The sequence below is a fragment of the Lissotriton helveticus genome, chromosome 9 (genome assembly GCF_964261635.1).
Source record: "Lissotriton helveticus chromosome 9, aLisHel1.1, whole genome shotgun sequence".
Classification (NCBI taxonomy): Eukaryota; Metazoa; Chordata; class Amphibia; order Caudata; family Salamandridae; genus Lissotriton; species Lissotriton helveticus.
In genome coordinates this window covers 1,003,534,566-1,003,554,639 of record NC_136070.1, presented here as the reverse complement: position 1 = coordinate 1,003,554,639, position 20,074 = coordinate 1,003,534,566, and the positions used below count along the sequence as shown (strand labels likewise).

At 49.0% G+C, this 20,074-nt stretch overlaps 1 protein-coding gene across 1 annotated transcript in view; it reads left to right on the top strand.

The window, feature by feature from the left end:
- The window catches only part of PLEKHG2 (pleckstrin homology and RhoGEF domain containing G2), a 458,610-nt gene that overhangs the window by 376,858 nt on the left and 61,678 nt on the right, over positions 1–20,074 (top strand). The window contains exon 15 of the mRNA XM_078661322.1: positions 11,869–11,907. Within this exon, the coding sequence (XP_078517448.1) occupies positions 11,869–11,907 (39 nt within the window). The remainder of the gene's footprint in view (positions 1–11,868; positions 11,908–20,074) is intronic.

Genomic DNA, 20,074 nt, shown 5'->3' with positions numbered 1-20,074 from the left:
ATTCTATGCCACCACAGAATGATTTTAAAAGAGGTATTCTTTGCCAATAATGGGGTTTGGAAGCTGATCCTCACAGATCACGCTTCGCTTGTTTACGCTATGGTCCTTTAAAAACATTCTATCCCCTCTGTATTCCATTACTGCTGTGGTTTCTGAAGCAGTAAAATCAGCACATTCAGCACAAATGACCCAGTTCAACCAATTTTCATCAGTGCAAAACAGAAAAATTAGAATAGATGGATTGGGTGCCAAGCACCGAAGCTTGCTCAGAAGAACTAATTTCAAGTCAGTGCATCTCTGTTACTAGCCACGTTGAGAGGATACATCAGTTGTGATATGGGTGAGAGTAGCTCCGCAAGACCCAAATCCAGCCGATCGTCAAATTATATTTCCTTGAAATGGTATGGTCATACCTGACAAGCTGAACAGGCCTCCGAACATGGTAGTAGTAGGGTGGCTGCGGGGGGAGGGCAAGGGTTTGGGGCGGAAGAAGGTTGAAATAATATAAAAGAAAAAAAATAAAACTTACCTGCTGCTCTGTTCCCGCTGGCGACTGCCTGGGTGCACCTCACGTTACCATCGGGCCGCAAGGGGATGGGCCCTCAGAGAACAGACTCCACACCCAATCCAGACGCTGCTCTCACATGAGAACAGCGCTAGGATTGGTCTGAGCAGCCTTATTTGCTGCTCAGACAGTACAATGGAGCCTGTGCCTTTTCTCCAAGCCGGCTGTGTAACACAGCCGGGTTGGAGAAACATAAATGGGCATGTGTGTTTTGCCGGCCTAGGACTGCCGGCTACGTACACATGCACTCTATTCCTCCTCCCTCACATGTCCGGCCCCGCCCCGCCCTATAGTTATAGTGAGCCACAGACAGCATAAATAAAATGACAATAACTGTGGTATTGTCATTTTATTTATCATCTGCTACAGCAGGTTGTGGGGCGATGTTCCTCCGCCATTCCAAACACTGACGCTTCAGTGGAAGACTATAATCACCTAAACTGGAGTAGCACAACCACTCTACACAGTAGTCTTTCTTCAGTCATTCGAGATGAGAGTTAAATAAATACTCTCCAAATACGTTTAGAGTAAATGCAACAACCCGAAATTATTTTTACTGTTTGTCTGAACGTGCAGTTTACATATTTAGAATGAAGTCTGAATGGATCACAGAATTTATTAGTTCTCAACTTCCTTCCAGAAAATGTATGTTTACCATTCACACATTTTTAAAAGTTGGGGAACTGCTGTACAATATTAAATAAGGTTTTTGTGTTATGTCTACAATAGGTTTATGGTCAGGAAAGTTATGTATTCTCCCTAAACTTGTAAAATGGACAATAAAGTCTAATAGCATGAAAATTAAAATATCAGACTGAGACTTCACACTTTCTCATGAAAATACGCTATCAGGACCAGGTTTTTGCCAAGTAAAGTTGCTATGGACGTACATGTGATGAGAAATCCTACCTTTTACGTGGGGGAACTCGTAATCTTCTTTAAATAAACTACCTTCAGAGAGAGCTGAAAAAAGCAAAAGAGAGAGATCGAGAGAGAAAGAATGTGTGCGGTGTGTTCATTTTAGTTATGAGTCCCTCTTAACCCCTTCCATGCTGATGACGGCCGGGAGGCGTCATGGCACACAGTGCTCGTGTGCTGATGACCGCACCCGCGATCGGAATGTGCCGCACAGGCGCAGAATCGCGCCCGCGCCCAAGGGCTTAAATCTTCCCCAGAATAGCAAAATCTCTCTGACATTTTCGGGCTCTTTAATACACACAATTTTTATGAACAGCTATCCCTTAAGCAAGACACCTCTTATCCGGTTGGGGAGGTCGAACATTTCACACATGGATGTAGAACATATAAGCTGCAAATCTGTTTTTGTAGGTATGCAACATGTTTCTTTTACGCATTAATCAGTTTTAGGGTCCCATGTTATGCATAGAATACCATGTAGAGTTTCACTGTTGTGGGTCACATGTAAGTGGTTCAAGAAGCCTTGAGTAGGGAAACAACCTTTACAACGCGATCATTACACCATGATACCTTTACAACGCGGTTGTTACAACGACTGCGTTGTTACTACGTGAGGCATTTACATCGAAAGTCTTTACAACGAATTCCACTAGGAGGCGCTGAAGTATTGGAAATTAATTACAACACCTTCCCTACTGTTGCGCAAACTGGAGTAGGAATAGTAAATAATACTATTCATAAATTCATCGCACCCCCTAGTGGAAGTCGTTGTAAAGACTAGTGATGTGAATGCATTGCATACTAATAACGCGATCGTTATAATGACCGCGTTGTAATAGCATGCGAAGTAATGCATCGCATAGTAAAGTGCTATATTCCACGAGTAAGCTCCTAAGTACCATCTGACTCTATAATTGCTTTTGAGTGTGAGTGAAAAGAATAATAATCTGAGTCTATCTTTAATTAATTCCGTTTATGTTCTCTTAGAATGGCTACATTGTAATGTTGCTGACTAAGGTGTCTGTAACATCCCTGCTAGAATGCATCTTTGGTATACATTGTAATAGTATTCCTGATAAATGAAAATACACCTTTATGCAGTGCTCAAGAAACTTTACCAGGTCTAACTTGATGATATCTTTATCCTTGCCTCCTAGTCCCGAAATAGCATGCACTAGATTTGATTTATGAGCTCTACTTTCCTTAGTACCCTTTAAGGTTTAATGTGTCATTTCTGTCTGTGGGTGATTTTGATTGGTTGAAAAATCGTTTCTGTCTGAAGTACAGTAAGCACCAAAAGCCCTTAATAGGACTTGTAGATGTGATAACACTTCTGACATATATTTCAGACACACACAAAAAAAAATCATTTACAGAAGGTGCTTGTCGCTCATTTAATCACTACACAATTTCATTGCTAGTGTAAATGCGATATTCAGCAAAATGTGCTAAATTTCACCACGGTAATCATTTTATGAATACAAATTACTATTCACAACCCTTCATATTATTCTTAAAGGTTTCTTCATTGTCACCCATTTGAACCTTCTTTCTAAAGTCTGCATTCTTTCTCAAGTGTGGTTATTGAGATTTACCATAGATGGTCTTCATGTCACCTCTTGTGTCCGCTTCTTACCCCATATGCGCCCCAGCGGATTCTGCGCTCACTAGGTCAACACCTGGTGACTGTACCGCGTACCAAACTTTGTCGCATGGGTGGGCGCTCATTCCGGGTCTTAGGAGCCAAGCTGTGGAATTCCATGCCGCTGGGCATCCGTGGCATGGAAAACTTGGTTTCCTTTCGGAAAGCGGTCAAAACCCTGCTGTTTCCTCCCCCTTAAGGTTGCTATCCCGACACGGCCATCCTCTTTGGTACTGCACTTGATCTACTAGCGCCGGGACGCCCCTTTGCTTTGGCAGCTGTCGCGCTTACACAAACTTTTAACATAACATAACATTACATGCTTATCTTTGTCACAAAACATTCTATAAATTCAATTTTTTGTAGAACTAGATTCCTGCTATTATAAATCCAATTAATGTTTGGCCTGTTGTTCAGAAAGAACATAACATAGCTGGTGTTGCATTAATGCAAGGTAATCTACTACTGAAATCTAATAGCACGTTTCCATTTAATATAGAGTTCATACACTCCACCTGGGGAGAGAATGTGGCCTAACGCGCTTGGGCGGTCGATCTCAAATCTGAGGAACCGGGTTCGAGTCTCAGCATTGGCTCAACAGCCTGTGATTCTGGGCAAATCACTTAATCTCTCCGTGCCCAACAAAAATGAATGTGTCCTTGTGGAACGCTACTGGTGCTCATGTAAAGCGCTCTGATACCTTTGGGTCAGGTTCGCGCTATATAAAAACTCTGGAAAGAAAGAAAGAAGGTCATTTGCTTGAGGGTGGTATAATGCTGTTTTATAATGCTTTGTAGAATGCAAGTCTTAATTTCTCTCCTAGCATTATAAAACAGCATTATACCATAATGAACATTATCTGAATCTATTTTCTCCGGATAAGCTTTGCAACTGAACTCGTTTTTACGTTATGCTGCCTTCTGTATATTATCTTACCATATTTAGAAAAAACACCGGTATCAATAGAGTCTCTAGGCACTGTTCTTATGTTAAAAACTGGAGCATGATATTGATTTCATGTTTAATTCAATGCACTGCTCAGCTATATAGATAGTGAACAAATACATTTTTGTTATATCATTTGCCACGTGTGACACATTATCTTGAGTTAACACTTCCCTTTTGATGCGCTATTATATGATGAGCCAGGATGTTACGTTCTGTTGTGTGTTTTTTTTCTCTCACTTTCCTTTTCCTTCTCTCTCTCTATTTCTCTCTGTATCTGATACGAGGCCTATATTATTTATCTGAGAACTGCAGTTAGCCTTATGCCATTTATTTTTGCTCTTTGGAAAGGCCCTTCTGATTCTGTTGCTTGTTAAACTTAAGATTAGTTTTCTGATGACATGATGCAATTTAGAATTACTTCATTATTCCTCCACTTCTGTGACACGAATGGGCATACTCATGTGGTATCAAGGGTGTTAGACGGACCGGGAGGGTCGGCCGAGGATAAGGGGAGAGGTCTCCGGGGAGAGCCGTCTCCAGTGAATCGTACAGACAAGTAACTCCCCCCCCACAGACGGACACCACACAATGATAAAGTTCAACGATACTTTATAGGCAATTCTTCAAGTACGGTAGAATGGTACAAGGAGGTCTGGACTCAGGGGTCCCCTCTATTCTGGTCTCTGTTTGGGAAAAGGGTAGCGGGACAGTCTTGTTACCAAAGAGATGGAAATAGCTCTCAATCCTCGAGCTCGGTGGTGTAGATGAACGGGCCGCGGCGGAGCCAGCAGGTCCCGTGATGGATGAAGGAAGACGACGGTCCGCGGCAGAGCCAGCAGGTCCCGATGAAGGTGGTGGTTACAAACGGTCCGCGGCCACGCCAGCAGATCCCGACGACGATGAAGGATAGGGTGGTTCCCAAAGCCGCGGCAGCGCCAGCAGGCAAGACGAGGGTGCACAAGACAGAGCTACGGCAGCGCCAGTAGTCCGTCAAGGATGAGTTCTTCTTTGCGTCTCTCGACTCCAAGATACAACTCCCGTCCGGCTCTGGAGCTGCCCCAGTTATAGGGCTGGTGTGCTTTGATGTCCGGACCCTCGCACTTGGAGGTCGGGAGGTCCGGGATGAGGGGGTTCAGACACCCAGCAGGGGGGTGGAGCCAGCGCCCGGGGAGGCGATGGGCGAGCGGTACTTGGCGGGGGAGAGCCATCGACACCTCTTGCTCCCATTGACTGACCAAGTAGCCCGCTCACCTCCTGGGTGGATGTTGGTGCCGGAATGTCTGAGGCCTGGCCAGGCCCAGGGTTGAGGTCGATCGGGGGCCAGGCGGCCTCGTGGTGGAGTGTCCAAGATGGCGCCCAGGATGGGCGCGCAGGCCGGTAGTGGGTCGGCCTACGCGGTCAACAGGTTCGAGTGTAGGGGTCCCTGCGGGGACGGTGGACGTGTAATGGTGGTGTGTGGTACTTGCGTGGCTGGTTCGGGCCTGGTTGGGCCGGGGGAGAGCGGCCCTTCATGTGGCCTGTCCAACATGCGTCCCCCCCAGCTGAAGGCGGGGAGAGTTACCCATTCTCTTGGGGACTCTTCTCGTCGAGGCGGAAGAACCGGGACAGGCCATCTGCGTTGGCGTGATCGGGCCCAGGCCGATGTTCAACTGTGAAGTCCATCCCTTGTAGGGAGATGGACCAGCGTAGTAACTTCGGGTTTTCCCCCCGCATCTGCATCAGCCACTGCAGGGGTCGGTGGTCGGTCTGTACCCGAAAGGGTGTGCCAAAAAGGTAGGGCCGGAGCTTCTTGAGGGCCCATACCACCGCGAAGGCCTCCCTCTCTATGGTGCTCCAGCGTTGTTCCCGTGGTAGGAGTCGCCGGCTGATGAAGGCCACCGGCTGATCACGGCCTTCGGTGTTCACTTGAGACAGGACTGCCCCAATGCCATGGTCGGAGGCATCCGTCTGGACGATGAACTCCCGGCTGTAGTCGGGGGCCTGGAGCACAGGGGCGGAGCACATGGCGGCTTTCAATTGTTCAAATGCAGCTTGACACTCTGGGGTCCAGTTGACTTTCTGGGGCTGATTTTTTGACGTGAGCTCTGTGAGGGGCCTCACGATAGTACCATAGTCTTTCACGAACCTTCGGTAATAGCCCGTGAGGCCCAGGAAGGCTCGTACCTCGGTCTGGGTAATGGGGGGCTGCCAGGACTGGAGGGCGGCAATTTTTAGCTGCAGAGGGGCCACCAGGCCGCTTCCCACCTGGTGCCCGAGGTAGGTTACAGACCCTTGCCCAATTTGACATTTGCTGGCCTTGATCGTGAGGCCAGCTTGCTGAAGGGCGTGCAGCACTGCTCGGAGGTGGCGGAGGTGCTCGGACCACTGGTTGCTGTATACAGCGATGTCGTCTAGGTAGGCGGCGCTGAATCCTTCGAGCCCCGCCAGGACCTGATTGACGAGTCGTTGGAATGTTGCTGGGGCATTCTTCATGCCGAAGGGCATGACTGTGAAATGGTAATGGCCATCGGGAGTGGAGAAGGCAGAACGTTCTTGTGCCCGGGGTGTGAGGCCGATTTGCCAGTAGCCCGCCGTCAGGTCGAAGATACTGAGGTAGCGGGCAGCTCCCATGCGGTCGATTAGTTCATCTGCCCGGGGGATGGGATGTGCGTCTGTCCTGGTGACCGCATTCAAGCCCCGGTAGTCGACGCAGAACCGGAGTTCTGGTGTGGTGCCGGGGGCAGCTGCTTTGGGGACCAGTACTACAGGGCTGGCCCAGGGGCTGTCTGAGGGCTCGATGACCCCGAGCGTGAGCATTTTGGCTACTTCCTCCTGGATGCAGGCCCGTACCCGATCTGGCACGCGGTAGGCCCGGTGGCGGATAGGGGGGCTGTCCCCCGTGTCCACATCGTGCGTACACCAGGAAGTGACACCTGGGGTGAGGGAGAACAGGCTGGCGAATTGTGACAGGAGAACTTGGCACTCCTGGCGTTGCTCTCGGGTGAGGGCCTCTGAGAGTCGGACCCCCTCTACGGAACCATCTTTCTCCCGCGTTCGTAGGAGGTCCGGGAGGGGCTCGGAGTCCTCTTCAGCCCCATTGTCTGTGGCCATCAGGAGGCTGAGTTCTGTCCGTACAAAGTGCGGTTTCAGTCTGTTAGCGTGGAGGACCCGGAGGGGGTTCCGGGAAGATTCCAAGTCGATGAGATAGGTAGCCGGACCCTTGCGCTCGACCACTTTGAAGGGCCCTGTCCACTTGTCTTGTAGGGCGCAGGGTTCGGTGGGGGACATCACCCATACCTGTTGCCCAGGTTCAAATTCGATGGAGGAGGCATTCCGGTCATACCACCTTTTCATGTCCTCTTGACTGGCCTCTAGGTTGGCTTTTGCTAGTCCTCGGAATCGCCGGGTCTGGTTGCGGAGTGTTAGGAGGTAGCGGAACACATCTGGTGGGTTCTTTAGAGGGGGCATCTCCCAGCCTTCCTTAACTAGGCTGAGCGGCCCGCGCACGGGGTGTCCATATAGCAGTTCAAATGGGCTGAAGCCCAGGGACTTCTGGGGAACCTCTCGATATGCGAAGAGGAGGCACGGCAGCAGCACATCCCACTGGCGACGGAGGGGCTCTTCCAACCCCCCGATCATCCCTTTGAGCGTGCGGTTGAACCGCTCAACGAGGCCGTTTCCTTGAGGGTGATAGGGGGTCGTGAACCGGTAGGTAACCCCGCACTGTTGCCAGAGAGATTTCATATATTTCGAAATAAAGTTCGTGCCTCTGTCACTGACGACCTCCCGGGGGAAGCCCACCCGGGAGAAGATCCCCATCAGAGCCCGGCCGACTACCGGGGCTGTCACAGTCCGCAGGGGAACAGCCTCCGGGTAGCGGGTGGCGTGGTCCACTAGCACCAGGATGAATCGATGGCCTTGTTTTGTGCGCGGGTCCAGGGGCCCTACGATATCGATTCCGACCCTCTCGAACGGGGTGGTGACCACGGGAAAAGGTTGCAGGGGGGCTTTCAGTTTGCGGCCGCTCTTCCCACTGGCTTGGCACGTGGGGCAAGATCGGCAATGCTGGTGTACATTGTCCCTCATTTTGGGCCAGAAGAAGTGGGTCACCAGGCGGCTATAGGTTTTGTCTTGACCCAAGTGTCCTGCCAGGGGGACATCGTGGGCCAGGTTTAGCAGAAAGTCTCTAAAACGGAGGGGTACCACTAGGACTCGGCTGGCCCCCAGCTCCGCGATTCTTTGCTCACTGTACAGCAGATCATTGTCCCAGTAGACCCAGTGAGTTCCGGAGGTATCCCCTGCGCTTTGGGCTAGCGCTTGCTGGCGGAGTCCCTCGAGGGAGGGACAGGTCTTTTGTTCTTGGCGAAATTGTTCTTGCGTGGGCCCCCCCTCTTGAGGCCACTGGTCGAGGTTAGCGAGGTCTGGAGGTTGAGCTGGTTCGGGGGGGACGTCACGGTCGGTGGTTTCGGCGGGGGCGACCGGAGGCGGTGGCGCCGGCCATTCGAGTTCCTCTGGGCGGGTGTTGGCACGGGCGGTCATGGACCGGGTGGTGACGCACGCCCAGTCCGGGACGCCCAGCATCCCCAGGTGCTCTTTTCGTTCGACTGCTGCCCATGGAGAGCTTTCCAGGTCATTACCCAGGAGGCAGTCTACGGGGGCATCATCTCGGACCGTCACCTTCAACATGCCGGAGACCCCTCCCCATTCGAAGGGGACGCAGGCCATCCGACACAGACTTTCTGAGTTATCGGCTGAACGTACAGGGCAGAGAATGTTTGGTAAGTATTGTTCGGGGGTCACCAGGTGACAGCGGACGGCTGTTACACTGGCCCCAGTGTCACGAAGGGCTTCAGCCCGGCGTCCATTGATGCCCACCCATTGGCTGTACTTCTGGGTATTAGCGGGTAGGGGGACCCGCGGGACCATGTCTCTCCCCCCTAGGCAGGCGAGAGCCATGGCGGCTGGCTCCCATTCTTGGTGTTCCTGTTCATATTCTTCTTGTTCCTCTGAGATCTGTTCCTCCCCCAGAGCAGCAGCGGCTACTTGGCGGGGTCTTGGGCTCTGGTACTGGGGGCAGTTTGGGTCGTTTGCATAGTGTCCGACTCGTTGGCATCGATGGCAGGTAACATTGGCTCGATGTCCCGGTCGCGCTGGGGTGCTGCCCCGGTTGGCCGGGGGGGTGGGGCTGGTAGTGAGGGTGACCGGAGCGTTGCTTCTTCCGCGTCCTTGGCCTCCACCTCCTCGGGGACGGTGCTGACCATTGTTGTTCCGGTTCTGTTCGGAGGACCCATTTCGACTCACTCTGGTGATCTCCCACCGGTCTGCTTCGGCTGCGAGCTGCCGGGGATCCGTTAACTTGCTGTCGAGGAGGTGCTGACGAAGTTCAATGAAGCAATTGTTCGACAGATGCTCCCATACCATAAGATTGAACAGTTGTTCGTAGGTTGTGACCTTGCTTCCTTTGATCCAGCCCTCGAAGGCTCGGCTAAAGTAATTGACATAGTCCACCCAAGTTGTACCTGGGATGCGGGTGCAGTCTCGGAACCTCTGACGGTACATCTCGGGTGTGAGGCCATAGCGGGTGAGGAGTGCAGCTTTCATATGGTCATAGGAGGTCATCTGGTGGTCCGGGAGTTGCAGCAGGGCGTCGCGGCCCTCATTGAGGAATCTCCCCCACAGACCGGCCCCTCAATCGCTTCTATCGATCCGGTGTGCAGTCATAGCGATTTCATAGGCCTTAAACCATTGCTGGATGTCGTCCTCTCGGAAGTATTCTCGAACGACATCCTTGGGGATGTGTACCTTCTTCTCTGTTGCCCCTGGAGTGTGGGGTTGCTCGGGCACCCCTGCTTCTTTATTCTGTTTGCGTAGGTCGATTTCAGCTAATTTCCGCTCATGTTCATATGCCAGTTTCTTTTCCTCGAGCTCCCTTTGTCTCTGTTTCTCCTCTCTTTCTTCTCGGAGACGCAGGTGCTCTAAGTTGATTTTCTGTTCGGCCAACTTTAGTTCAACGTCCATTTTGAGCCGGGCCATTTCCAGCTCGTGTAGTCGGGTTCTTTCTCGTTCCTGGATCTCGTCTGGCGAGAGACCCGTTCTTCGTTCTTCAGGGGCCATGGGGGTTTGTGCTGCGATGTCTTGATCGGGGGTTCCGGCAGCCCCGGTTTCTGCCCAAGATTCCAGGGCCTGCTTAAAGTCATCTTTGGTATTTAGTCCGGTGGTAGCGATACCTAATTCGATACAGAACTGTTTAAGTTCACGATGGCTGTACTCGTCCAATTTCTCCATCTGGAATTTCTCCGTTGATCCGCTGTCTTTAGTTGACATCGTGATTCGCCGTGGGGTGAGCTACTCTCTGTACGGTTTATGCGGTGATTCGGATCCCGCCGCTGCCACCAATGTTAGACGGACCGGGAGGGTCGGCCGAGGATAAGGGGAGAGGTCTCCGGGGAGAGCCGTCTCCAGTGAATCGTACAGACAAGTAACTCCCCCCCCACAGACGGACACCACACAATGATAAAGTTCAACGATACTTTATAGGCAATTCTTCAAGTACGGTAGAATGGTACAAGGAGGTCTGGACTCAGGGGTCCCCTCTATTCTGGTCTCTGTTTGGGAAAAGGGTAGCGGGACAGTCTTGTTACCAAAGAGATGGAAATAGCTCTCAATCCTCGAGCTCGGTGGTGTAGATGAACGGGCCGCGGCGGAGCCAGCAGGTCCCGTGATGGATGAAGGAAGACGACGGTCCGCGGCAGAGCCAGCAGGTCCCGATGAAGGTGGTGGTTACAAACGGTCCGCGGCCACGCCAGCAGATCCCGACGACGATGAAGGATAGGGTGGTTCCCAAAGCCGCGGCAGCGCCAGCAGGCAAGACGAGGGTGCACAAGACAGAGCTACGGCAGCGCCAGTAGTCCGTCAAGGATGAGTTCTTCTTTGCGTCTCTCGACTCCAAGATACAACTCCCGTCCGGCTCTGGAGCTGCCCCAGTTATAGGGCTGGTGTGCTTTGATGTCCGGACCCTCGCACTTGGAGGTCGGGAGGTCCGGGATGAGGGGGTTCAGACACCCAGCAGGGGGGTGGAGCCAGCGCCCGGGGAGGCGATGGGCGAGCGGTACTTGGCGGGGGAGAGCCATCGACACCTCTTGCTCCCATTGACTGACCAAGTAGCCCGCTCACCTCCTGGGTGGATGTTGGTGCCGGAATGTCTGAGGCCTGGCCAGGCCCAGGGTTGAGGTCGATCGGGGGCCAGGCGGCCTCGTGGTGGAGTGTCCAAGATGGCGCCCAGGATGGGCGCGCAGGCCGGTAGTGGGTCGGCCTACGCGGTCAACAGGTTCGAGTGTAGGGGTCCCTGCGGGGACGGTGGACGTGTAATGGTGGTGTGTGGTACTTGCGTGGCTGGTTCGGGCCTGGTTGGGCCGGGGGAGAGCGGCCCTTCATGTGGCCTGTCCAACAAAGGGCTAATTCAAAACAATACCTATTACTAATTTCTGTGGTCCAGTAATTGTTATTATTTCATATAATATATTTAATATCTTGGATGGGCATTGTGAAAAACAGCTTTCTACTCAGAATTAAGGCCCTAGCCAAGAACAGGACTCTGACATTTGCATCCCGCTGCAGCCTTTCGTCAATAGACATTGTGATAGCAGAATTGGTGTGCAATATTATTGTGCAGCAATTTGGATGTCATATCGTAAATTTTTGATAATGCCAACTTGCTCAGATAAGTTCCTAATTTGTTGTTAATTGATATTGCTGATTTCTTCCTTTGACTATATTAAAGACATGTTATGATGTTCCTTGTGTTTTTCTTCCTCAGAGCCTGCAAAGGAGATCCAGGCGGTGATTGGCCAGAGCTGTGAGTATTTCCTCTTGAGATTGTTGTGTCCTTCACCAGTTAGGCATGATAGGTCTGCAGTCTCAGAAACAAACTACAATTTTAAGCAGCATTTTTGTCTGGACAATGTTGTCAGTGTTATTAATTCATTTACGATTAGCAAATAGAACAACAATCAGCAATTAATAGTTTGTTACAATTCATTAAATGCACCATCGCTCTTGGCACCGAACATTATGTCAAAGCTAAAAAAATCATTCAGAACCAAAAGAGATTTTGACCTTAAATGTTCTCTTCTATCAATTGCTCAATGTCCACCACTTTACTACGATGGACATTTTACCTATGAAGAAATAATGAGCGAGCAAGAATGTATAAAGCACACTTTCCCCTGAAGCCATTATGGCCCTGGGAGAAAGGTAGATGAGGCAGGGATGTCACTACCCAGCAAAACCACAGGGTTTATACATTTTCCTAAAGTGGGGATGATCTGCAACAGAGCGTTCAGAGATGTGATGGGAGTTCCTGATTTCTGTGGAGGAACTGAGAATGAACCAGTACCAAGAGGTAAACATCTAAAATGTGAACAGTCAGATGATGAAAGGAGTGCTGGAAGGGCTGGTGCAGAGTCAGACTCAATGTATAGGGATCAGAGTGGTGTATGGAACAGGGTGGCAGATAGTTTTTTGTTTTCTTTAAATGGATGTGCTTCATTACAGCGAGATAGGGTATGCCATGGACGGCATTACTGCTGCTCCAAACCTCCGAGGGCCACACACAAGTCTCACAGCAAGATTGTATATCCTCTGGAGTTTGTCAGTCAGACAGACAGCATTAGCGGTGTCTGCATGAGACTAAAGTATTAGCGAAAATAAAGGTATTACATATTTTTCAGAAATTGAAGAAAAAAGAAACTGGAAGTCACTGTGCATTGAATTGTTCCAACAGAACGAAACTCCTGCAGAACTTGACTCCTAGGTTCTTAACTACCTTAACCTGGTTGAGAGGGCCAATAACACTTCCTTGCCCGCCACCAGATTTGCAGCCTTGTTTGCGTTAACTTTAAGGAAATTGACTTGTCACCGGAAGTGAATAGCACATAGACACTCTGAAGTTAGAATTCTGATTCATCCTTAGCAATATACGTGTGTCAACTGTTTTCAAGCAAAAATAAATGCCAAATGAGCGGACGAGGCAAGCTTGAAGGCTGGGACTCATCCTCATCCTCATCTTTCGTATAAAGCTTTAAGGTCCAAATCTAGGCAACTGACCTCTGTGGAGGACGTAAATGTTGAACGGAGCAGGACAGAAGGTAGAACAACGGGAACAGCACAGGAGGGGAAACGGCCACTACAACGCAGCCGTTTCCACGCAAACCTTAACCACGCATGCATTACAACGCATGCGTGGTTACCACGAAAGCCTTTACCACGCATACCTTTACTATGAGATACGTAGTAAAGGCATGTGTAGTAAAGGCTAAAATTAGGCTTGGGGGGTCTCTCCCCAGAAAAAAAAAGCGTGGGAAAAAAAGGAGGCTTGGGGGGTCTCCCACCCGCCCACCCAAAAAAACGCACCTGATGTCACGTCGCAAAGTGAAGGCAATCGGCATTGTTTGAGAGGAAACTGAAAGAAACATCTGCTTCCTCTTTACGACGTAGAACGTCAGCAAGGAAGATGAAGGAGAGGAGACAACGTGAAGTGGTAAGGGGAATTTTAGTTCTAACAAAAATATATATATTTAAGGATTGAGGGTTCAGGGCAGGGGTAATTATAAGAAGGATTGGGGGCCACGTAAGGGTACAGGGAAGGAGTGCATCCTTTACCAAGAGTATGCCCTTACCATGCATAAATTTACAACGAAAATCGTTGTAAAGGTATGCGTGGTAAAGAAATATTCGTGGTAAAGGTTATGCGTGGAAATAGCATTCCGTTGTAACGCATGCGTGGTAAAGGCATGCGTTGTAACAACATACAACCCACAGGAGATAATGTAGGTTTAGAATGAAAAGGTGGACTGGAGAACACCTCAGAGCAACTGAAGTGAAAGGAGTGCGACTCAGTTACAGCATCAATGTTAATGCTTTGACCTCTATTACTGACATGTTCTCAATGATGCACTTGGACAATTCTGGATTTGACCACTAGATGTCAGAGTAATGCCAAGCACCTGAACTCGGCAGCTCTAAAGCACAGTAACTACTTCTGCAGTTCAGTAATGTTTTCGTTTCGGTACAGCACCTGCTTGAACAAGCCAGTTGCTCCCTCAATTTCTCATTCATTCAGCACCCACTTGGGATTTCATTTTTGGAGCCACTCAAGCAAGGTGTTGAAATAGTATTGGAGCACAAACTTAAAACTGTACGTAGGGTGACCAGGATTTTAAAGCCAAAAACCGGGACATTTCACAAAAATAGAAGATGGACTACAATTGTACTTCAAGCGATGAGAGCGCTCCTCAGCAGAGAATTACAGAACAGGCAGTAAGAACATACATAAAATGCAATTGTTAAAACCAGTAGCTTGCCTGTTAATTAAATTACTTTCTTGAAACAACTGCTAACTATCCGTGCTTTGTAAAACATAAAAAACACCTCCCACGTTTTCAGTCGACCCTCTTTAAAAACTGGGACATGAGCTACATTTCTTGAAATTTGCTGGGACAACTGGTTAAAAACTGGGACCGTCCTGGCAAAACGGGGACGCCTGGTCACCCTAAACTGTAGGCCTGTTTCAAGCCACCATTATTGACCAGACGAGGAATATCGGGAGAAAGGTGCATTTGACTCCAGGCCAGACACTGCGCCCCATCTTGCTGCAAATGGCTGAAGGCCGGATGTAGTGAGACATAGCAGCACGCTGGGTTCGATGCAAGACCCGGCCGCAGCCCATGCTCAGTGGGTTTTGGTGAGACAGTGCTTTGGGCGCTGTGCTTGGCTACGGGTCAGGCCCTGCAGCTTTGCAGAACAAGCGGCATTAGCTCCAGGCAGGCCAGGCTAAGGTCAGGCAGCACCAAAGCAGAACAAAATGGAAATTCTCCTTTAAGAAACCAAGCTCCATCATGTTGGCAAAACCTGGCATTGCCACGAAATGACAGCCCAAGATTCTGCTCCTGGCTGTCAGCTGTACGCAGTGCTTAAAATATAGCTCTGGTCATCAGACCTTTTCCAGGGTCCACAGTTTCTTCTGTTTTTATTTAAATACACTAGTTTCATTTGAAGAAATATATGGATTTGATGGTTTGGCGTGCAGAACGGGTTCTTAATAGGCCTGGGCGGTGAACTCCACTCCGCTCACAGAATTTGCAGAATTTTCCTCACTCCGCGGAGCACACGGAGTTCCGAAAAACTTCCTTGCTCGCCAACATCAAGTTGGCAATCGCAAGCAAGGAAAATCCACCTCCCAGTGAGATTTCTCATTGTGGGTGGTCGGATTCCTCAACGCGGGTGGTTGCGGAGGGTTGCGACTGCTCACGTTGAGAAACCTTACGTTTGCGTTGAGAAAGCTGCCGCTCGAGTAAAAAATCCATTTGAGCGGCAGAAAAGAAGTAGCGCCCTCTTGCACTGGGCATGGTGCAGTTCGTGATGATTTTACAGTGCGGGACAAAAACTGGACACTGAAAATCAACGCGTAAGGCCTGACCAAACTCACTCTGCCGCTTGCGGAACTTTACTTAGCGTGGCAAAGTTTTTTTAGTTAGTTCGCTGAATTCTGTGTAGCGAAACTCTGTGAACTCTGCCCAGACCTAGTTCTCAACATACATTGACAAAGCCAGTACAGCTGTATTTTTTTAACAATGAAAAGCTTTGGTGGACTGCTTTTAAAAATGTGTGGTCGATGAGGGGTTGTAAAACTATATAAGTATATTAACTTGCTGATAATTTAACCGAGCCAAGACAGCTCGAATTCCTGGGTCTGACCCACAAAAAAATGTTGCCCCACCAGATGCAGCGTGTTAATCCTGGCCTTTTATTTCTTGGCATTCTGGTGATTGAAGTTTTTTTCTATTACATATGCAGGGTTACAATTATTAAAAATGCAAATAATCGAGCAGAAAAAATGTTTCTTGGCGTGTCTAAACATAGCAGCATGCCAAAGCTTGATTGCTTGCAATATTCATTTCACAAATTTGTGCATAAATTGAGTAGGAAGCCTTATAAAATTGCAAAGGATAAACAGCGTCACTTAGTGGTTTCGTTTGTGGCTTATACATTTACAAGGCAGCAATGTAAACGTTAAAAAGAAAAACACACCACTTAGTGGTCAAGGCTTTGGCTGTCTGTTGGCAGACACTAATTGACCATATACTGAGGAATGTGGAGCTTTGATGTGCAGCTTGATTATGTCTCAGTGTTTATGTCACAACATTACTTTACGTGAATGTTGACTGTTGTTTCCCCAGCCCTCGATTTCAAAACACTGCTAACGCATGCTGCATTAAAATATGAATGAAACCTGTAATTGCCTTGTATTCCTTACTAAAGGTTCCACAGGCAACCACCTTGACAGCCTGAATGCCCCAGCTTAATTTCTTCTCTGTGGTTTTAGTTACAGGCTCCCTTCTCTTTCCTGGGTACCTCCATCATCCTTGCACGGTTGCTAATAATGCTGCACTTGTGTTGTGTGTGTTAATGAAGCTTGGTGACATATTTTCACTATACAAAAGCCTGAAAGGTTGATTATAAAAATAAATAATAATAACTTGTGATGCAAACTCTTACATCTGATGCGTAAGGACTTTAATTACACTCTTGCTGGTACAATTTACTATCAATTTTGTAATGTACATTATTGATTTATTTTCTACTCTAGTACTCATACTGCAATGTAATGATTCTAGCTGGTCTTGGCCGGGTTGGGAAAGTTTGGTCTTAGGGTCGGCTGGCACATATATGCACCATTGGGGCCGGAAGGCACTAAGTGGTAGGTGGGTGGATGTGTGCATGCAGGCAAGGCGAGTGACAGATAATAAAAAATAAGGTCACTTACCTACTGCACATCCAACATCCTCCTCGGTCCCTCCTCTGTCGGCTCCCCGGGCTCCAGCCACCCAAAAATTCCACTAGCCAATCTTAAAGCTACTCTCAGCTGCATGAGAGCAGCGCCAGGCCAGGATTGGATGAAGCATCCTGGCTGGACGCTATATCAGGTCCTGGAGGCCTGTGCATGGTCTCCAGCCAGCTGTCTAAGACAGCAGAGCGGGGAGCTGCAAAGTGCGCTTGTCACTTTGGCCAGCTCAAGAGAGCCGGCTAAAGTGACATGCGTACTTTGGAGGGTTCATCTTCCTTCTCCAGTCCTCTATGCTGGCAATTGGCAGCAGAGGAGGACACTCCCCCATTTCTCCTGGCTGGAGGCTGCTGCATGCTAAATGTGAAAAATAAAATGGTAACAAAATAATTTCATTACCATTTTATTTTACACGTTTAGTGCCTCTGCAGCGAGTAGGGTGGGGGGATGCCTCTCGCCCTCACGAAGAAACAGCCGATGGTCTGCAAGAACTGATTCAGGCCAGATTTCCATGACAACCAGTGATTGTGTGAATGATTTCGATTTAAATAAATGGCATACACATGTCCAATATGTCTACCCTGAGCCTCTGACAAGGCCTGGCCTTCATGGACCATTGTCAGGCACCCCTGTCCCCAGGGGTGTGGCTGGGGCAGTGAGAAGGAGCTGGATCCTGGTTTTACCCCTCTTTGAAAGAACCCACATGTTCTGTTCCTCTTGTTTAACGAGGCCTGTCTCCATTAACTGACATCTTTAGTGGTACTTCCAGACATCCTGCGCAGTAGACACCCTTAGACTTTAATAATCACTTACAAGAAATACACTGAAATATTTTTCATAGCACAAGGATAGAGCCAGTGAAGCATAAATAGTGGAGGCAAATTATGTAAAAGCACTTCTTGGTCATTTGGGTGGGGGCAGGGGTCTCCTCAAATTTCACTTTGACACGTATTAGATACTGAAAAGGGCCTAGAGCAAGTGGCAGCTCTCCGAGGGGGTGAGGTGGTGGGGACACGATGGGCAGCTGGCAAGAATTATCAAGGGGGGAGGGGCAATTGACAGTACACTAGGACAGTGAAATTGGTCAAAGAGTCGAAGAACCTAGAGGCTACTTTAAAAAGGATTTAGGCTCCTCCAACAAGAATTTGCTTTATTAATTCTGTGTACATAATACGTTTGTTGCCTCATTGCAGAGATAACACTGAAAAGCTTCTGTCCCTCGTAATGGAGGAGGAGGAGGGTAAGGGTGCCATCCTGAACACGCTCTAGGTACGCGACTCATCAGGTGTCCAAAAAACCCAAACGCAAGCACCTTGCTACCTGCATTAGACACAATATTCCTGACAAGTGCTACAGATCTGAACACATTACTCTGGGAGAGGACTTAGAAGTGAAGTGTTGTAATACCTCCTCTATTGATAATTATAGTATCTCTACTTTTTCACCCAAGCTTCCTTTGGCTCTCCATATGCACTTCTCATATTGTTTTCCTACTTTGAAGGTAACCTGCCTGAGAGATGTTCAAGAGAAGCCTGCCAGTGCCATAAATGTTCTATGTGTGGAAAGGAAGAATGCATGGATGCTGCCTACTTCATACACCCTGACCCCTCTTAGCTGTCATCTGTCCTTTGACCTCAGGTGTCCATGTGCTCACTTGAGTTCTTGGGGGAATTCGGTTACCTTTAGCCTCTTGGACCAAATATCTCTGTCGCCTTCATGTTGCCGTCTCACTTTCCTCCCAGTGGCAACCCTTGTCTTCCACTTTACACCGTATGATGCTTGCCCCACCCATGCTTATGCCTTTTCTGTTGAATGCTTTCTCTTTCCCCCTTGTTCTTCCTCTGTTGCTCCTCCTTTGACTCTCTGTTGCTTTGCCACCTGCTCCCCCATGAAATTCATATGTGAACCAAACGTGCCACTCATGCCAATAATCCACAGTTCCTGCTTTGTTTGCGGCCTTTTAACTAGGCTGAACAGTGCTTGCGCCACTAGTGCGTGTGCCATACACAACAGCTCTGCGTTTGATACCCCTCTACGGCCTATGCATTACATACCCCTCTGTACCGCAGGCAACTCCCCTGTGCTACATTTCAACTCTGTGCCTCCCTGCTATTTGCCTACTTTGCTTTCACGCCCCCCTTCCTGTCCTTTGCCTCCTTCACTTTGTGTGACCACATAACCCCTTCACCCAAGCCACCCCATGAGCCTCTACCTCATCTTGCCTACACCCCCTCGTCCCCTTGTGTCCAGTGCACCTCATGTAACTCGTAACTCATGTCGCCTGTGCCCGCCTCCCCGTCCATGCTCCATATGCTTTCGTACCCATGTTCTGCCTGTTCTTCCCTTGCTCAATCAATAAATCAATCAATCAATCAGGGCATTTGTAAAGCGCACTACTTACCTGTGAGGGCCTCAAGGCGCTGGGGGAGGCGGGGGGATGCTGCTACTGCTCGAATAGCCAGGTCTTGAGGAGTCTTCTGAAGGTTAGCTCTACCTCTTCTGCCAGTGCCTGCTTTCCTGTACTCCCTTTTTACTCCTTCCTTGTGCTCGAACGGAGCCCTTTCATTTGCTCCCCTAAGCATCTTTGTATAAATAAGTACCCGGTTTGACAGGTCTTTATAGGGTGCAAGAACAGTGGCAGATATAGGTTAGGTGGAAAACAGAAATGTTTACGCAGTATTCTAGATAGGAAGTTAGAGGGAATTGATTTTGCTTCGGGAGGCAAATTGCTCCATAAACGAGGAGCTTAAGTGGAAAAGTATTCTCCACTGACAGAAGATTGCTTGAAGAACGGAGCTATCAATACGAGTGAAGAGGGTGTCCGAAGAGTATGCGATGGCATATATTTACTCAGTTTAGTTTTTTTAAAAACAAATCAGGGTTTCTGTCTCTTCATGCTTGTTTCACTTCTGCCCGAGCCTCTGCTGTGCTTCTCTATGCGTGCTCCTGCTGTAGATAAAGCCACCATGCCCTCTGTTCATGTTCCCTGTACCTCTGCTGCCTTCCCTCCATTGGTCTCCTGTGGTACCCAGGCCATGCGCCTTTATGCTTCTCTGACTATGTCTACTTTGCACCCTCAGTCTCAAGGTGCACGTCCAGCCTGTCAGACAAGGATATCCGGCATACCCCTGTTCCCAGGGTTCCCCAAACATCTATGTCACTATATCTCCCACTCACCCAC